Source organism: Brassica napus, chromosome C6, assembly GCF_020379485.1.
Source record: "Brassica napus cultivar Da-Ae chromosome C6, Da-Ae, whole genome shotgun sequence".
NCBI classification, from domain to species: domain Eukaryota; kingdom Viridiplantae; phylum Streptophyta; class Magnoliopsida; order Brassicales; family Brassicaceae; genus Brassica; species Brassica napus.
In genome coordinates, this window is record NC_063449.1 from 19,811,968 (window position 1) to 19,830,730 (window position 18,763).

General features: G+C 45.1%; 1 protein-coding gene across 2 annotated transcripts; it reads right to left on the reverse strand.

The window, feature by feature from the left end:
- Positions 1-1,119: 1,119 nt before the first annotated feature.
- LOC111202925 (eukaryotic translation initiation factor-like) lies at positions 1,120-18,505 on the reverse strand. 2 transcript variants are annotated; one of them, XM_022696161.2, is made up of 5 exons: positions 18,236-18,505; positions 17,926-18,100; positions 17,707-17,832; positions 1,427-1,492; positions 1,120-1,335 (listed from the first exon to the last, which is right to left on the reverse strand). In XM_022696161.2, the coding sequence occupies exons 1-5, from the start codon at positions 18,418-18,420 to the stop codon at positions 1,303-1,305; spliced, it is 585 nt and encodes a 194-aa protein (XP_022551882.1). In that variant the 5' UTR covers positions 18,421-18,505; the 3' UTR covers positions 1,120-1,302. The 2 variants fall into 2 exon arrangements, with proteins under 2 accessions (XP_022551882.1, XP_048616476.1); XM_048760519.1 differs by lacking the exons at positions 1,120-1,335; positions 1,427-1,492 and adding exons at positions 13,711-15,021; positions 15,099-15,233 and having other exon boundaries at positions 18,236-18,497.
- Positions 18,506-18,763: the final 258 nt, after the last annotated feature.

The window sequence follows — 18,763 nt, forward strand, 5'->3', positions numbered from 1 at the left end:
ATTATGAATAATAAAGATTTGATAACAATTTTTGCATCTTTCTTCATTTTTGTTTAGTTTTATATTATTAAAAAAATTAAACAATCACATTAGCCATATAATAAAAAAATTAGATTTTTTCTTATATGTTATATTTGAATTTTTTAAAATGACTTTAAATTACAAAAATGAGAAAACCATATATGTTATATTTTAAAATTTTTAAAACGATTTTAAATTACAAAAATGAGGAAACCTTATATGTTATATTTTTCTTATATGTTATATTTTTCTCTCATATATTACATTTTGAATTTTTTAAAATGACTTTAAATAACAAAAATGTAAGTTTTTTCCTTAAACATACGACTAAAAACATTAAAATAACATGTATCAATTCGATGGTTGATCTAAAACCTTTCAAAACCATATGGAAGATAAAAGTCAAAATAATTCAACTGTGGAAACAATATCGTTCACTTTTTCAAGAATATGTTGGGTGAAAAAGAAATAAAGTTTTTGTGTCATAATTTGCTTAATTTTCAATCCGATCAACCCATGATATATTAATTATATTTTAGTTTCACAATTTTTAATAAAATTGATCCGGTCAATCAGAAAGAAATTATATAGTAACAACAAAAACATTGTATATATATTAATAAAATGATCAAATATATAAACAAAATTATCGATAATATATACAAATAAACTTATCATGCTCTAGCTGTGAGATTGAGGTTAATTCCTTTTGGAATGTGATTAAATTTTTATATTGCCCGAGAGATACTCAAACAGTCAAATGACCTGGTCAAAATTCTCTTTGCTCAAAAATCAGAAAATTAAACTCTGACTAATGAGTATTCTATAGTACAAATAAACTCACCACAGTTATCAAAATTTCATCACATACTCAAAAAGTACAAAGTGTGTTCTTTTACATATACTTCCCAGAGACTATACAACTTAGGTTGTGTTTCAAAAAAAAAAAATACAACTTAGGTTTAAGAAAAATGGTTTAATTGGTATGTGAAAAAGACCAAACTCTTCCTAGATTTTTAATTGTCTATTAAAACCTTTATAATCTCTTTCATGATATCGTTGTGAAGCCTTCTAGATATGGTAAAAAGATATTAAAAATGATGCTTTCAAAAAGTGAATTTATATAGCTGGACATGATATTAAAAATCTGTGTGAAACAAATTTTTTTTTTGTAGAGTTACACCTCAAACCGAAGTGGCCCTAAAGGTCTCAGCTATTTGAGTAGACCGACAAAGTAAGGAAGAAAAAAGGCATCTTTCATCTTCCTCTTGCGTCTTCGTTTCAGACAGTGAACCGACTTCTTCTAGAATCATCCTGCAAGTAAGTAGACCACATTTTAGTAAGCACGTGAAAGGATAAACATGAACAAAAGTATTATTGGCTTCTATAGGAGAACGTTAATTACATGGTTAGTGAAAGTTATCTTGTCGGTGACGTCAAGTAGCGCCTTCCACTTCTTTCCAATACTCATCTGAATTTACAACAACAAACAACAAAGCAGTAATTTAAGCAGACAGATTCAGAAACTAGTCTTTTAGCATCTAGATACTGCCATGTTCTAAAGAGCTGTCAAATGGGAAAATATAGCTATGTTTATACAGGGAAAACTATAACGGCAGGTATAATAGAAATATGAATAGTTAAACGAAACTATATAACTTCAGTATAAAAACTGTAGGAGATGGATTACACCCCTCCACAAGGCCCATCGAATAACAGGGTCTAATCCAGCAAGTCGGATCGGCGGCCAAACCTATCGGCTCGACCATAGAGTACTTTTAGCCGGTCGAATAAGCCGACCAAAAGTACCCGGCTTGGAGGGAGCCTTGTCCAGGCCCGCATACTCGGCCTTTCGCATCAAGGCCCAAAGAGGAACGAAATTAAGGCATCAAGGGCAAGAATCCTATAAAAAGGGAAGTGGAAGCAACAAGGAGAGGACTTTTGGAACCATAAAACAGGCGGAGTGGCTAGATCTAAGGTTTTTAGGCGATCTCTTTGATCTTGTTGCTCTTTGATCTTGTTGCTCTTTCGCTTTCCTATCACTCTTGTAGCCCTTCACTTCAAATCTAATAAAACGTCTTTAGTCATCCCATCTCAGACTTCAATCATTTTAGTCAACTGAATCCCGTTCAAACAATTGGCGCCCACCGTGGGACTGACTAAAGTAACGTTCTAAATCTACATGGTTCAAGACGACGCCACCTTCGGCGCTCCGGGCGGAGAACCGACCCCAACGCCCGAAGCAGCGCCACCCATCGCAGCAGATTTTATGAGCTCTATCATGGCTCGACTTGCTCGTCAAGACGAAGTCCAAAAGACGACCAACGACCAATTAGCTGCTTTGGTCGCGGCACTCACAGCTCCCGATGGCCAAACAAGCCGTCCCCAGCAGATACGCCGTCGCCTCTTTAACACCAACCCAACGGCGACCGGAGGCGATCATATCTCAGACGACTCGGAGCCTAATGAAACCCTTCTCGCCAACCACCCCCCAGTAGGTTCTGATCTCGCAACCATACGCGAGCTCGCTGAGCTCAAACTCAGCTTCCAACAAATGAGCGAGAAACTCAGCTTCCAACAAATGAGCGAGAAGATCCATCAAGTAACCAGCACGGCCCCGCAAATCGAGAGCGTCCTCGCCGCAACATCACGCACACCTTTTACTAGCGCTCTGACTAGTGTGCAACTCGGAAAGATAGAGAAGCTGCGCCTACCCGAGTACAAGCCCGGCGGAGACCCAGTGGAACACATGACAGCTTTCAACATCGCGATGGCACGGGCACGACTCCCCGACGAAGAAAGGGACGCATGCTACTGCCAACTGTTCGTCGAAACTCTCTACAAGCAAGCCCTAACCTGGTTTTCCGAGTTAGAGGAAAACTCCATCGGAAGCTTCCGTGACTTGTCAGCAGCTTTTCTCAAGACTTACATTATATTCACCAAGCGCAGCGCTACCGCCTCTAGCTTGTGGAACCTCAACCAAACCAAAAACCAGAGCCTCCGTGACTACATGGAGAAGTTCAAAGCCGTAGTCTCGAAGATTGAAATTCCAGACGGTATTGCCATCGACGCCCTGCGCAACACATTGTGGGTTCGTTCTAAATTCCGAGAGGATTTATACCAAAACCCAACTACGTCGCTCCAGGACGCTATCGCGCGATCTGACAATTTCATCCGAATGGAAGAAGATACTAACACCATTCTCAGCAAGATGAACCCACCCAAAGCTCCAGCGGCTAAAAACGCCAACACGCGACAAGAACCGCGCCAACATGCTCCAATCGACAAAAACGGCCGCAAAGACGGATACATGTATGTCGTCAATGAGAACAACATGCCGGTTTCAACTCTCGTAGTCCGCAGAGAAGGATGGAACAAGTGGGTAAGGGAGCTCGATTCGTCTGACAAACCAGTCGACGCCGTTTGCTCGACCCAGACTACAACAGCAACAGGTTAAGCGGCAGGACCTTCCAGAACCGTCGATCTCATCAAACATTGCAAGTATCACGACGTCAAAGGGCACGATACGACGGAGTGCAAGTCACTCTATGCGCACTACCTCTCATCCTTAGCAAGTGGTGACTTCAAGTTCGAACCCCTAAAGGCTAAGCCGAAGAACGGCAAGAGCTGGAGCAAAAATAAAGAAAGGAGAGCCCAGCGCAAAGCTACAGGCAAAGGCCGACATAGCGAAACTCAACAACGAAATGACGAGGAGGATGCTCCGAAGAGTAACGGTGAGGCAGACTCCTCGGCCAACGAAGAGCAACCAGCTAACCGCAGACGCATTGAGGTCATACTTTCTCAGGAAACCTTGTCGTCGGACGATGAGAACGATGACACACCTGTACTCGAAGATTTGAGAGATGTTCTGAAACGAAAGTTCGAATCCGAAAATAGCAACAGCTCCACGCGCAATAATCTCCGAACAACGTTGAATGCACGTAAGTCACAGCGTATCTCGGGAGTTGACCCCGATCCCGAAGAACGCTCGAACGGCGACCTTCGGGAAAAACTCAATGTAGGAGCATGCGATCTTCGAATCCGTCTCAATCGTTCGAAGCCCACTGACCTCCGAAGGCGTTTGGAGCAAACTAAGATGTCAAGCAACGACACTCCATCGTCAAAAAACGACAGCAGCGTACCAACCGATTTACGCGCCTTCTTAGACTCCAAGCAGGTACAAACGCGACGTCAACTAAATGTCATCATGGGCGGTTCTCTTCCTTGCGGCAACTCTGTTCGCTCCGTCAAGGATTACCGTCGGCAGGTCGCGACTTCGCAGAGATGGCCGACTAGGCCGCCAAAACACCCTCCGATAACGTTTTCGCCGGATGACGCTGAGGGGATTCATGTACCCCACAACAACCCTCTTCTTGTAGTTCTTGGAATTGGGGAGTACGACGTCACCAAGGTCCTCATCGATACAGGAAGCTCCGTCGACCTCATCTTCCGAGGAACTCTGCAAAAGATGGGAGTCGATCTCGACAACACCAAACCATCCTCCAGAACATTAACCGGCTTCAACGGATCCTCCGAAACAATACTGGGAACAATCCGCCTTCCGGTACGCGCACGTGGAGTCACTTGAACTGTCAAGTTTGCCGTTGTAAGCACGAAGGCCCCTTACCACGCTATACTTGGAACCCCCTGGATACATTCAATGCAGGCCGTTCTATCTACTTATCACCAGTGCGTCAAGTTCCCCGGTACGGACGAAAAAATCAAAACACTGCGAGGAGATCAAAAAGCCGCTAGGGAACTCCTAGTCGCCACAGTTAAACACCAACGATCGTCTTTATCGGTTAACTCTGTTACTCCTCCAACCTATAAAGCCTGCTCCCAAGAGGCGAAATTCTGGAGTTACCTATTGACGATACCGATCCAAGCCGGACCGCAAGGATTGGTGCGTATCTGTCTGAGGATATGCAGCGGTCAGTTCTCAACTTTCTCAAGGCGAATGTATCCACATTCGCGTAGTCCATGTCAGATATGAAAGGAATCGATCCGACCATAACAACTCACGAACTAAACGTCGATCCGACAGTCAAGCCTATCCGACAGAAGCGATGCAAGCTCGGTCCTGATAGGTCAAAGGCTGTAAACGAAGAGGTCGACCGGTTGCTCGGCGCTGGCTCAATTGCTGAGGTGCGCTACCCTGAGTGGTTAGCAAATCCAGTAGTCGTCAAAAAGAAGAACGGGAAGTGGCGCGTCTGCGTCGACTTCACAAACATAAATAAAGCTTGCCCAAAGGACAGTTATCCTCTTCTCAACATCGACCGTTTAGTCGAGTCCACGGCTGGAAACGAGATGCTCACCTTCATGGACGCTTTTTCTGGGTACAACCAAATCATGATGCACCCCGACGATCGCGAAAAAACGGCATTTATCACGGATAGAGGAACCTACTGCTATAAGGTCATGCCATTCGGTTTGAAGAACGCAGGAGCAACCTACCAACGGCTTGTGAACAAAATGTTCGCAGACAAGCTGGGCGTCACCATGAAAATATACATCGACGATATGCTTGTCAAGTCAATACACGTTGCTGATCACCTCTGTCACTTGCAAGATTGCTTCGAAACTCTCAACAAATACGACATGAAACTGAACCCAGCAAAGTGCACGTTCGGGGTTTCCTCAGGCGAGTTCCTTGGATACATAGTCACGTTGCGGGGAATCGAAGCCAACCCGAAGCAGATCTCCGCGGTCCTGAACCTCCGGAGCCCAAAAAACAGTAGAGAAGTGCAACGGCTTACGGGTAGGATAGCTGCACTCAACCGGTCATCTCCAGATCCATCGACAAATGCTTGCCATTCTACGACCTTCTGCGAGGTAACAAAAGGTTTATCTGGGACGAGAAATGCGAGGAGGCATTTACCCAACTCAAGCATTATCTAACAACACCACCCGTTCTCGCCAAGCCAGATATCGGCGACGTTCTATCTCTTTACGTTGCAGTGTCACAAGCAGCAGTCAGTAGCGTTCTAATAAAAGAGGATCGTGGTGAGCAAAAGCCAATCCAGAGAAGATGGCACTGGCGGTCGTTGACGCGGCGAGAAGCTTCGCCCTTACTTTCAGTCACATTCGGTGGAAGTATTAACCGACCAGCCCCTCCGAACAATACTTCAAAATACAAACAGGTACGGAAGACTAACGAAGTGGGCTATCGAACTAGGTGAGCTTGATATCACTTACAAGAACAGAACCGCAGCGAAATCTCAGGTTCTCGCAGACTTCTTAATCGAATTGGCCCCGGAGTTGGAGCAAGATCTCACACTCCCAAACCCAAACTGGACACATCATGTCGACGGATCTTCGACTAACAGGGGCGCAGGTGCCGGAGTTCAACTACAATCCCCAACCGGCGAACTAATCAAACAGTCTTTTAGCTTCGGCTTTCCAGCCTCGAACAATGAAGCAGAATACGAATCTTTGATAGCTGGACTCCGCTTAGCAAAAGCTGTCAAGGCCAAACGCCTAAGCGCCTACTGCGACCTACTACGACTCGCAGTTAGTCGCCAGTCAGTTTAGCGGCGATTACGACGCCCGCAACGATCGCATGGATGCCTACCTCAAGATAGTACAGGGCTTAGCCGCAGAGTTCGAATTCTTCGAACTCGTCAAAGTTCCCAGAGGAGAAAACGTCTGCGCCGACGCCCTTGCAGCCCTTGGAAGCAAGCTTCGCGACCAAGTTAAACGAACTAGTCCAATACACTGCATTGAGAAGCCGAGCATCGATATCTCTACGGACCAAACCATCGTCATTGCCCCAATCACCAAAACCGACACGCTCGTTACTGATGAATTCGGCTCCGACTGGCGAACTGAGTTCAACGACTATCTATCAAAGGGGGAACTTCCAACCGAGAAATGGGCAACCCGCCGACTAAAAACACGCAGTGCCCATTATGTCGTTCTAGACAACGAACTCCATCAGTGGACTGCGAGTAAAGTACTCAAATGTATCCATGGTGAAGAAACGGTCAGGGTTATGGCCGAAACACACGAAGGCGCTGGAGGAAACCACTCGGGCGGACGAGCATTAGCAATCAAAGTGAGAAGCCTAGGCTTCTTCTGGCCGACGATGAACGCAGATTGCGAGTCCTACGCCAGAAGCTGCGACAAATGCCAACGGCACGCACCAAACATCCATTGTCCAACTGAAATGTTACGAACGACGGTCGCGCCGTACCCGTTCATGCGATGGGCAATGGATATCATAGGACCTCATCCATGCTCCCGACAGCGGCATTTCATTCTCGTCCTCACTGATTACTTCACCAAATGGATCGAAGCTGAAGCCTACGCTCAAGTCACCGACAAAGAAGTCCTTGGGTTCGTCTGGAAAAACATTACCTGCCGTCACGGTCTACCATACGAAATCGTTACTGATAATGAGTCACAGTTCATGTCAGGCAACTTCAAGGAGTTTTGCAGCAAATGGAACATTCGTTTGAGCCCATCTACCCCTCGTTACCCACAGGGAAACGGCCAAGCGGAATCCTCCAACAAGCTCATCATCGACGGCATTAAGAAACGTTTAGACCTGAAAAAGGGTCATTGGGCCGACGAACTCGACGGAGTTCTATGGAGCCACCGCACAACACCACGAGGGTCGACCAAATCAACACCTTTCTCTCTTGCATACGGTGTAGAGGCTATAGCTCCCGCAGAAGTTAATGTTTCAAGCCTCCGACGCTCGACAATGCCCCAGTACGTCGAACTCAACAAGGAGATGCTGCTTGATGCCCTCGACGAAATTGAAGAACGACGGGACCAGGCTCTGCTGCGAATCCAAAACTATCAACATCAGATAGAGAGTTACTATAACAAAAAGGTCCGAGCCAGACCCCTTGAACTCGGTGACTTTGTCATGCGTAAAGTGTTTGAGAACACTAAGGAACTGAACGCCGGCAAACTCGGCACTAGGTGGGAAGGACCTTACAAAATCATCAAAGTTGTGAAACCAGGAGTCTACCGACTTCAAACGTCAAGTGGAGAAGAAGTGCCTAGAGCATGGAACTCAATGCATCTAAGACGCTTCTACTCTTAAAAAAAAAAAAAAAAAAACCGAGTAGATGCACCTCCGCGGTCACTTCTACTCGACCGAGTAAATGCGCTTCCAACGGCCACTTTCACTCGGGAAAAACGAACTACGAATGGCTTGATCCTCAACCGAGGTACGTAGGCAACCTTAACCGGTCCAGCTGTAACTAGGGGTGGGCACTTCGGTTATTTTATCGGTTCAATTCGAGTTCAGTTCGGTTTGGTTAGTTCGGTTCTAGAATTTTTTCAGCTGAAGTAAACCATAGTTAGTTTGGTTTGGATCGATTTCGGTTCGGTTATGTTTGGTTCGATTTATATTCGGTTTGGTTTGTATTCGATTCGGTTTGTATTTCGGTTCGGTTTAATCGAGTTTCTCTTAGTTTATTTATTGTACAAGAAATCATGTTTTAATACATAAATGTATGGTTGTCATGAAATAACCACGTTGGTCATAATAAAAATATGTAATACATAAGCTAAAAGAATAGTTTGATGTTTTCACTTTTGAGTTGTATAAATATATGTAACAAATTCTTAGAATTTGATAATAAAAATCTCACCTAAAGTTATTAAAATTGACACCACCAAAAGGAAAAATAGACAGGAAGGAGACGCAGAAAAGAGACGATGCGGAGAACTTTTGTTTTTAAATAGACTTGGTTTATGTTTTAATTTTAGGGTTTAAAAGTATACGCTATTGAAAAAAAATTAACATGGAAATTATGTGGGCTTAATGATGAATATTACAAAAGTTAGACGAAGTGTCATGGAAATCAAATTATATTAGGATTTCTTTCGTGCAAAAGGAAATTACGTTGGCTTAATCTTAGGATTTTAATATCTTGATATTACTAATATTTTTAATTTAAATAACTATAAAAACACTTCGGTTTATCGGTTCGGTTCGGTTTAAACCGAACTGAACTGAACCGTTCGGGTTAGGAAAATCTTCAACCGAATGATTTGAAATGGACTTTGGTTTGGTTCGAATCGGTTTCGGTTCGGTCGGTTCGATCGGTTCCATTTTTTTGCCCACCCCTAGCTGTAACAAAACCAAAGTCAAAATCTTGTTCTTTGTTTCGACTCCAATCGAGTAAATACCGATTGTCGAACCCAACGGCTCCCGTACCTCCAGCAGGGGGTACGCGGACACTCACGTTCCATCTCCTAGCTATGTCCTGATCAGACACTTAGCCTAAGGACCAAACGGTCGCGAGTCACATGTGCCCAAAGAGCACTGAACGACCAAACGGAGTGAATCTTTAACCTTTTCTCGACTAAACGCGTAACGGATTAGCTACCCATTTACTCGATAGTCTTTGAGAAAACGCGTAAAAAGAACCTTCTACTCTTAGATTCAGTCTCTTGTTTTCAAAGTAGAAAAACGCGTCTAGACGTTATCTCAATCGAAACACGACAAGAACTGAACAAAGTCCCTTAGCGGGTTGTGTCATTATCTATTTGCAAAAACCAAAGGTCAAGAATCTATTGTCTCTAGGCGAACATATCGCGAGACTCAAAAGATAACTGAAATTTACTTAGACAAGTTGCAAGTACAGATTGGGAACACAACAACCCGCAAATCTAAAAATCTGCTTGAAAACAGCGACTTACCGATAAAATAAAAGTACGTCTAGTAATACAACAACATGGTTTATCAAGACCACAAACACAAAAAGAAACACAAAAAGAACAAAGGAGACACAGGCAAAGCGTCAAGGTGCAGAATCTTGACTGACTGGGTCTTCAGTAGCAGCAACAGTCGGGTCATCCACCCGAGTAGGAACATGGACAAGAGAGGCCACAGCAGGAGGCGAAGGAACATCTTTATTCCCGACTTCATTGGTCGTCTCTTCCTCGATTAGCTGCGACGGCGACGTCTCCTCGACTCTATTGTCTTCCTCCTCTTCAGTCTTCTCGTCCTTCAGAAGAAGAATCCGAGATGAGGACAGGATCCTCGATGCCCACGTTCCCGGTCTCTTCCTCTCGAACCGGAGTGTTGCTTATCTCAAGGTTTTCCTTCCCGGGGACCTCCTCCAGGTTCTCGTTCTCTAGACGTTCACTGATGTGCCCTGGTTTGTGGATCAGTCCATTGGAGCCAACCAGCATGGAGATCAGGACGTTCTGAACAATTTGATCGAGGTTCGTTCATCCGACCGTACCGATCAGACTGACCGAGCCGTCCCGCGAACGTCCCGATTGGAGCTTCGGCTGGAACCACGTCCAGACGACCTAACCGACCGAACCACAGCCCGTCTTCCCGGACCAACTCGACATTCTAAAACCCACGGTCGAGCCAGACTTAGCTTGGGTCGTGAAGAAACCAAAGACGGACATGCATTCTTATCTGGCGGACCATCCGGACAGTCTCGCAAGCGTCCTTATCTTTACCCCGTGCATCCATCTGGTTCGGATGAACCTGGACAGTAGCCGAAGGGTTTCCTTGACCAGAACGTGAACCGAATGGTCATCTTTGACTAATCTGCATTGAAGACTGAGTCTTTGACTCATTAATAATATTCTAGTCAATGTTTCTATTTTCTATGCCTTGTTTTCCCACAATTCTCTTTAATTCTCTTTGACTACAAGTAGTATAAATATGTAGTCCCTTTGATGAATAAAATCAGTTCATTTTGGTTGTTTATTTTCGATTATTCTTTTCTCTGAGTGAGAGAGAGAGTTCTTAGCTAGTTCATCGGTTTGAACCGGCTTGTTGATTTGGTGGTCAGCCAATCATCTTTTGTGTCGTTTGGTGGTTAGCCAACACACCTTCATCGTTTCTTAGGTGGTTAGCCTTAGATCGTGGTATATCAAGAGTCATTACGCATCTCTTGACGATCCATTCATTACATTCCAGTTCCAGAAGTGTCATCGCCTTCTCGGTTCATATCAAACACCCGGCCAAAGCCATCCTTCCCGTTTTGGGCGTATCAACTTGAAATGATGCGCCACGAATCAGCAGCAGAAACAAATTAAGAAGTTTTGGCTTATGGGTTTGCGATTAATCGAGATGAGCTTGAAGTATATTGCAAATGTGTTTATGAACATGTATCCGCCCAAAGAAAGAAAGGCCCAACAAGAAATTATAAGTGATGGTAGTATAATATATCAATCTGACGGCAATTCAGAGACTGTCGACCATGTGGAAGCACGAGATCAGCCAAAGAGTTTGGCGACCACAATCTTTCAATTTCGGTCAAGTCAAGACATTTATGATTTTTGGTCAATTCAAGGTCTTTGGTAAGTCTTCCTTGTTTTTATAAGTTGCTAATTTCTATGTTTGACTAGTCTTTTGTATTCCAACCCTTTGTATGCTTTGCCTATTATTTAAAGGCCATTTGATCAATGAAATAAAATAAGCTTTGATTATTATTTTTGGGACCTTGAGATGGATTCTCACTTCTTTCTTGGTGTGGTTAGCTCCAAGTAAACACCTCTTTCCTGTTGGACTTGTGCGTCATATCAAGCAACAGATCGAGATTGCTTCTTTGTTGGACCGGTGCGTCACATCCGGCAACAAATTGGCTTAGGGAATATCAGCAGCCTTCCGCATCTGCTGTGCGACCCTTCAATCCACCATTTCTTCCTTTGTTGGACTTGTGCGTCATATCAAGCAACAATCGAAGCTCGGTAGTATCAAGAGACTCTCCGCCCCTCTTGTGTCACCATTCAATCCACCAGTTCTCCCTTTTGGCGAGTTCATATCCTTAAGACCGATTGAGTGATCCTTTCCCTAATTTAGGATGTATCAAGTGGTATCAGAGCCACTCAACCGGTACTTGTCTGTTCATTTTTCTCATCTTTCCAACTTCTTCATCCATCTTCTACCTTTCATCTTCTTTTCTTTATTAAAAAAAAAAGAGTTCTACGGAAAGTCAAGAGACCATCCCATCTGAAGCTAAAGAAAGATAGATTTGAGGGCAAATCTTTTTAAAGGAGGAGGGAATGATGCGCCACGAATCAGTAGCAGAAACAAATTAAGAAGTTTTGGCTAATGGGTTTGCGATTAATCGAGATGAGCTTGAAGTATATTGCAAATGTGTTTATGAACATGTATCTGCCAAAAGAAAGAAAGGCCCAACAAGAAATTATAAGTGATGGTAGTATAATATATCAATCTGACGGCAATTCAGAGACTGTCGACGTGCTCAGCCGGGACCGACGTGACATCGACCAGTGGCTCCTCTGATGGCTCCTCGGTAATTTCGAGCGAAGTGATGACCTGAGAAACCGCCCTGGTCCGATCAAATTTACGTTTGATCCTTATGGATCAAACGACGCTCTAAATCTGTCCTCGACGAAACGAGAAGGGAGAACCAGCGGAGAAAGAGTGAGGTCGCTATCAGACAGCGGACCTGCACAAAGCTTCGTAGCCTCCGCCTCGTAAAGTTTCTTCTGCTCGGCAAAAACGTCGATCATTTCTTGCGGGATCTCCGTCCCGCTTGCCTTTATCATCTCAAGGCACTTCTTCGTCCCCGAAGCTTGACCGTACATGTTTTTCGCCTTCCCAAAGGCGTCCAAGCGAATAAAATGGTCGCGCACACGACCAAAGCAGCGGTTTGCCTTCTCGACCATAGCAGCTTCGACCCTTTCCCTCTCACAAGTAACCTCAAGCCCCCGGGAGTCGCTCAAGCGTTGCCTCTCTCCAATCAATTTCTCAACTGCAGCGTCCCTTTCCTCGAGTAGCTCAGTCTTCTCCTTCTCAAGGGTCGCAGCCGCTTGCTCCAAACGGGTGTTCTCTCGGACAAGCTTTTTCTTGGCCGCGCCGGCGGATTTGAGCTTACCCTCCAGCTCTTCGAACTTCACTCGAAGAACTTCTTTCTCCTTCGCAGCCTTCTCGTTAGCCTTCTTATGCTCAGCCCTTACCCTTTCAATGGCCTTCAACCTTGCTTGAGTGAGCTTCTCCGAAGATCCCAACTGGATCATCGTTTGCTTCAGGGCGCTGTCGTATTTCTCAACAAGGAAGTTCATGCTCCCGTCACTCTGCAGAACGACAAACACGGACCACGTGAGATGGATGAACCCAATAAATCGAGGAAGGAGATAAAAGGTGAAAGGTAGCGCAGATACCCGCGCTCTCGAGGAAGCAGCGTCGATGTACTTATTCTTGAAGTAAAGGTCTTCCAATTGCGGCATCTCCTTCGTCCCACCACGAATTTGACACGTCAGCTCTGCGCACCTAAGGGGATTAAGGATCAGGGGAGTTATCTTGTTGTAGGAAAACTCGACGCGATCGGGGAATTCAATCCTCTTTCTCTTCGCTACGGAACCTTCAGATCCAGATCTTTTTCTCGCAGGAGAGTCTGGAGTAGACCTCGCGGGCTCGCCACCAGAACTTCATTCTCGCGAGCAGGTTTGATACGACCAAAATAAGGATCACTCTTTTGGTAAGGTTGATATGAACTCAGATCCGAGAGGATTGAGAACTGATGGATCGAGGGGTGACACTAAAGGTTGCGGAATAGCCCAAAGATACTACCAGACTTCGATCGTTGCCGGATGTGACGCACCGGTCCAACAAAAGAAGGATCGAAACTTGGAGATAACCTCACCAAGAAACTAAGAAGTGTTCTAAACAAAGAACAATGAGAGAAACTCATAAAAAGGGAAAAACAATATGTTTTATTTCGTGGCTCTAAGGCCTTATTTATAGGATTACAAGTTGTAGAGATCCAAAGAAAAATATGCTAAAAACAAGACATTGGAAATAGAAACAAAGACTTGACTAAATAAAGTCTTTGACTGAAACTTGGACTACCTCTTCATATAGCCACGACCAGGACTTTGAAAGGAGAAGAATATACTCCTGATATGGGCCAAGACATGTCCCTTTGAGGCCTGGTCGAAATCCATCTTTTCCCTTAGCCAATATTTATCGGTTTCTCCATTTGGCCCAAACAAGTTCGTTTTTGAATTTTTTTGAAAACCATCAAGCCCAATGCTTTCTTGAACATTTAGAACATGAATAATAACTTTTGTCATGATTGAATTGACCATTGGTTCATCAGAAACAAGGTTAGCCATTTCGAGCTTCTCGGGTGGTCTGAATTCGCGAGAACTGAAGATCACCTGATTTGTAAATAGCATAACTATCACATATGAACTCCGTTTGATCTGATTCTTCTTCAAGGAGCTACGTAATTGAGTTGAGAACATTCTCCAAGTGATTTCATGCGTAGAAGCCTCGTGGTTTGGAAGATATGAGTCAAACAATGAACATATATCTTTACTGCTTTCCATGATCAAGCCATGCATGCCTGTTTTGCCCGGTGCGCTAGCCCACGGCACATCAAGGTTTTCCTCCTTTCCTCTGACAGGTTTTCAGGAGTGCCGCTGGCCTCCCCAACAGCGTCGACTAAGGCCTCGTCAGCAGCGTTCGCGTCGGAGGTAGAGGGACGGGGCTCTGCCTCGACAGACCTCTTGGTTCTCTTCCTCGGGTGACCATCTGATGCCGCCCCGACTAAAACAGTCTCCTGCCCTTCTGCCCCGCCACGAGACCTTTTCCTCCCATCCTTCTTCTTTTTGGCCTTCAAACCCTCAAAAGTCGCATCGAGGGAAGCAGACTCTTCGAGAGGAACCTCGTCGGTCGCTCCCACTTTAGTCCTTTTGGTCTTTTTCTTCTTCTTGGGACCTGAAGCAGAAGTCTCTGCCCTGCCCCCCTGATCAATTGCAATAGGGCCTTCCTCTCTGAAGGCTCCTTCTTTGGAGGCCCTTCTCGGGAGGTTCCACCACCTTCAGAAGTGACGTCGACTCCAGAATTAGACGGTCCCTGAGAATCGACTGTAGTCGATTTCTTCGTGAGCGGTTGCAACTTCCCTTTTAACAGGGCGCTTAGATCCGGAACTCCACCCATTTCTCTGGCTTTGTCGAGAAGTCTCTGTTGTTTGCGAGTAAACAAAGGGAGGCGCGACTTACGGGGACCGGGAACGCAAGGAAGCCTCGACTCCCAATCAACTACAAAAGCAGAGAATCAACATGAAAAATCGCAAAAGGAAACTCGAGTAGGCCCTAAACGCAATCAGCAGGCTTACCTCTAGCGATCCTAGCTTGCTGACGACGTATCCACTCCCGACTGAGATCCGGCCAACGAAGATGACTATGCGCCGCGATCGCTTGAGCACTTTCGAAAAACTTCTCGGGGTAGGCGATCGTATTCGGATGACGAACTGCAAACACAAGGATAAGAAAAGTTAGGACTAACGACTAAAACGAAACTCCAACAGACGAGTCTCTACCGAGTTGCCGATTCCACAGAACGCGGTAGTCGTGCCCCGGCGGCTCTTCAAAAGCATGTTCATCAGATTTCACAAAGAAATACACGCGTTGCCAATCATGCGTCTTATTTGGATGACCGGTCAAGACGTTGTAGTTCGAACGCATTTTCACCGAGAAGATCCCGTTTGGCTCCGCCTTCGTGAAAGTCAACTCCTCGAAGACCCTCACGCTCATTGAGATGTTCATCTCAGCTGCCATTACCATTAGCATGACGGCTATTCGCAGCGACCCGTTCAAAAGTTGAGAGATGGCGATGTCTCAGTGGAATGCATAAGACATCACTAACCGAGGAATCGGGAACCATACCTTCGTATGATCCCCGAAATAGGACTCATACACGCATTGGTAACCAACCGGAGGCGACCAGGGACGCTGCTCGGCAGACGGAATGATGTAAGTAACGCCAGCACCGCCGCTCGCCCTTAATAGATCCCTCACGGTATAATGAGAAGCAGAAGATCCAAACACGTTCCCCCACGACTGAGCCCGCGGGTCCCGTAGCAGTCCGGGTGGCAGCGGACCTAGCTCTTCGAAGATCCCACCAGGATGATAAATAGTTGGGCGACAGTCTATATGGTCGAAACAAACTCTCTTGCGAACCTGTCTCGAAGGCGTCGGAGACCGACCAGACTCATCAGTGTCGCCACGTTCGGAACCAGTCGCAGTATCGCCTTGGTCTCTCCCTCCATCCTCACTTCCGCTCACATCACTGTTCCCGACTTCAAGACGCTGAGATAGAGTTATATTCTCCGTGTCCCGAAGAGCATCGCGATGAATCAAGTCGAAATCGTCCAGTGGACTACCGGTCGCTGACACATCTCTGGTCGGGCTCGGAGAATCTGCGATGTTCCCTTTCTCTTCTCGCGACAATCGACTTCTCGGAGGCATGTTTCTTAACTCAGGGGACGACTACAACCGCCGAACGATACCAACGAGTCTATACGAAGAAAAACCTATCTAGAGAAAGAAAGTAAAAGTAGAGAGAAGGGAGAGAAAACGGGATACCTGAATCTGCAGAGAAGAATGACGAATGCAAAGGAGAGAGACCTATTTATAGCAAAAACGAAGGCACGTTCCCCGAGCACAATTATTAGGTCTACAAAGGCCTAAATGGGCCTCAAAAGGCCGCCTAAATGCCCAGAAACCTACTCGCGACGGTTCGGTTTCTCGCTCGAACCGATTTTCAATCAGGTTGTCAGGCCGGAATCAATCCATGGTCTTGATTTAAACCGGTCCCCGGTTAACCAGCAAAACCGATCCCCGTCGCTTTATCCAAGATGATCTATCACCCGAGTAAATTGTACCCTACTATAAAAGCAGGTAGGCAAGTAAGCGAGTCAAGCGCTACTCTGAGCGACCAGAGACACCTATAGAACACCACGCGGCTAAAAGCACATACCAACGACTAAACGGGAAGGGTTATCCCTTGTATTAGAGTCTGCTATCCGAATAAACCTGACCCACAAATTCACTGAGACCGCCATGTCGCTCACAAGTGAACTGGGGGGGGACTTATTGTAGGAGATGGATTACACCCCTCTACAAGGCCCATCGAATAACAGGCCCTTATCCAGCAAGTCAGATCGGTTTGGTCGGCTCGGCGGCCAAACCTATCGGCTCGACCTTTGAGTACTTTTAGCCGGTCGAGTAAGCCGACCAAAAGTACCCGGCTTGGAGGGAGCCTTGTCCAGGCCCGCATACTCGGCCTCTCGCATCAAGGCCCAAAGAGGTACGAAATTAGGGCATCAAGGGCAGGAGTCCTATAAAAAGGGAAGGGGAAGCAACAAGGAGGGGACTTTTGGCACCATAAAACAGACTGAGTGGCTAGATCTAGGGTTTTTAGGCGATCTCTTTGATCTTGTTGCTCTTTGATCTTGTTGCTCTTTCACTTTCCTATCACTCTTGTAACCCTTCAGTTCAAATCTAATAAAACGTCTTTAGTCATCCCATCTCAGACTTTAATCATTTTAGTCGACTGAATCCCGTTCAAACAAAAACTGTTTTAATTCTGAATGGTAATTTAAAGAAGCAAGGGTATCTCAGTCATCAGAAGCTGGTAAGACACCCAAGGTCAGAACAAAGCAACAAGATAGTAGTCCTTTCTACATCTGTGTTGATAATTTAGAGTAGCGTTATTAAACAGCTTATGCTATTTTACTGTAGAAAGCAATCAACACGTTCAACAAAGGAAGCTAGTCTATAGTACTTGGGCATCTCATCGCACACCGCCAACAAGCAAGAAAATGAAAAAGAAAAAAAAGAAAACCAAACAAAATACCAGATAACAACTAGAAGAAAACAGGATTCGTAATCATGAACAGCACAAGAACATCAATGTACAAAGTGAGAAGAGAAACATCTTACCAGGACAGCTTCATTTGATTTAGTCCTTGTCCACAATGAGAGCTTGTCTTGCTTTTGGCGCACACTAGCAACAAGACCACAAATCTCATCTGCCTCATCGAATTGCTCTCCAATCAAAGCCATCAACTGCCGCCCAATGACGAGAGAGAGAAATAGACATTAGGACATAAGGCACAATTGTCTAAAGACAAAAAACAGTAAAAGGGAAGACGATATTACAGTTTCAAGCCAAGCCTTGTCTAAAGCTTGCTTCCTGCTGTTGGCAACAACATAAGTCCACTTTCCGCCATTAGCACACTCTGGATCTTCCCACTTGGGCTCAACACCAGCTTTGAACATGTGAATTTCAGCATTCGGCGTCAATTTGCTGGGGATGAATATAGTCTCGTGCAAACTGCAAAACGCATGCCAGAAGAAGTTAATCGAAGCAATCTAACGAGGCATTCAGATCTAACTTTACCATGAATCTCACAGATCGATACAAAGCCTAAAAATGAGGAAATGAAGGAGGAGAAGAAGGAAGACACACCCCCAGAAATCTTCGACAGTGTCGAAGGTACAGGCTTTACGAAGGGAAGCTCCCCAGGCAGCGCCTTGCTCTTGCTTAGATTGGTTATCGAACCAGAAACACCATTTTCTTTCGAGCTTATGAGGCTGCTTCTCCGTTACTTCCGCCGCCGCAAGGGCTTCTTCGTTCACATCCTCGGTCGCCATATTCTTCGCAACTTGTGAATGAGAGAGAGATTTGGAATGTTACTTTGAAGACTGTCATTAATGCCGATTTGGGTCAATTCGGGCCGGTACGCTAGAGACCATTATTTTAATTTTATTTGATTGTAACTAATTATTATAAACATCATTAAAACTCAATAAAATTATATTTGTTATTTTCTCTTTTTTCAAGAAAAGAAAATATTGTGGCCGTTGGTTTTTGCCGCCGCCGGTTACCGCCCTTCTCCTTTTGTTTTTTGATTGTAAATACTTTCGATCTTTGATCGAACTTGCTTTTCGCTTAGGCGATTTTTATCTTTCGTTAGGTAATTTTGGTGTGCTAGGT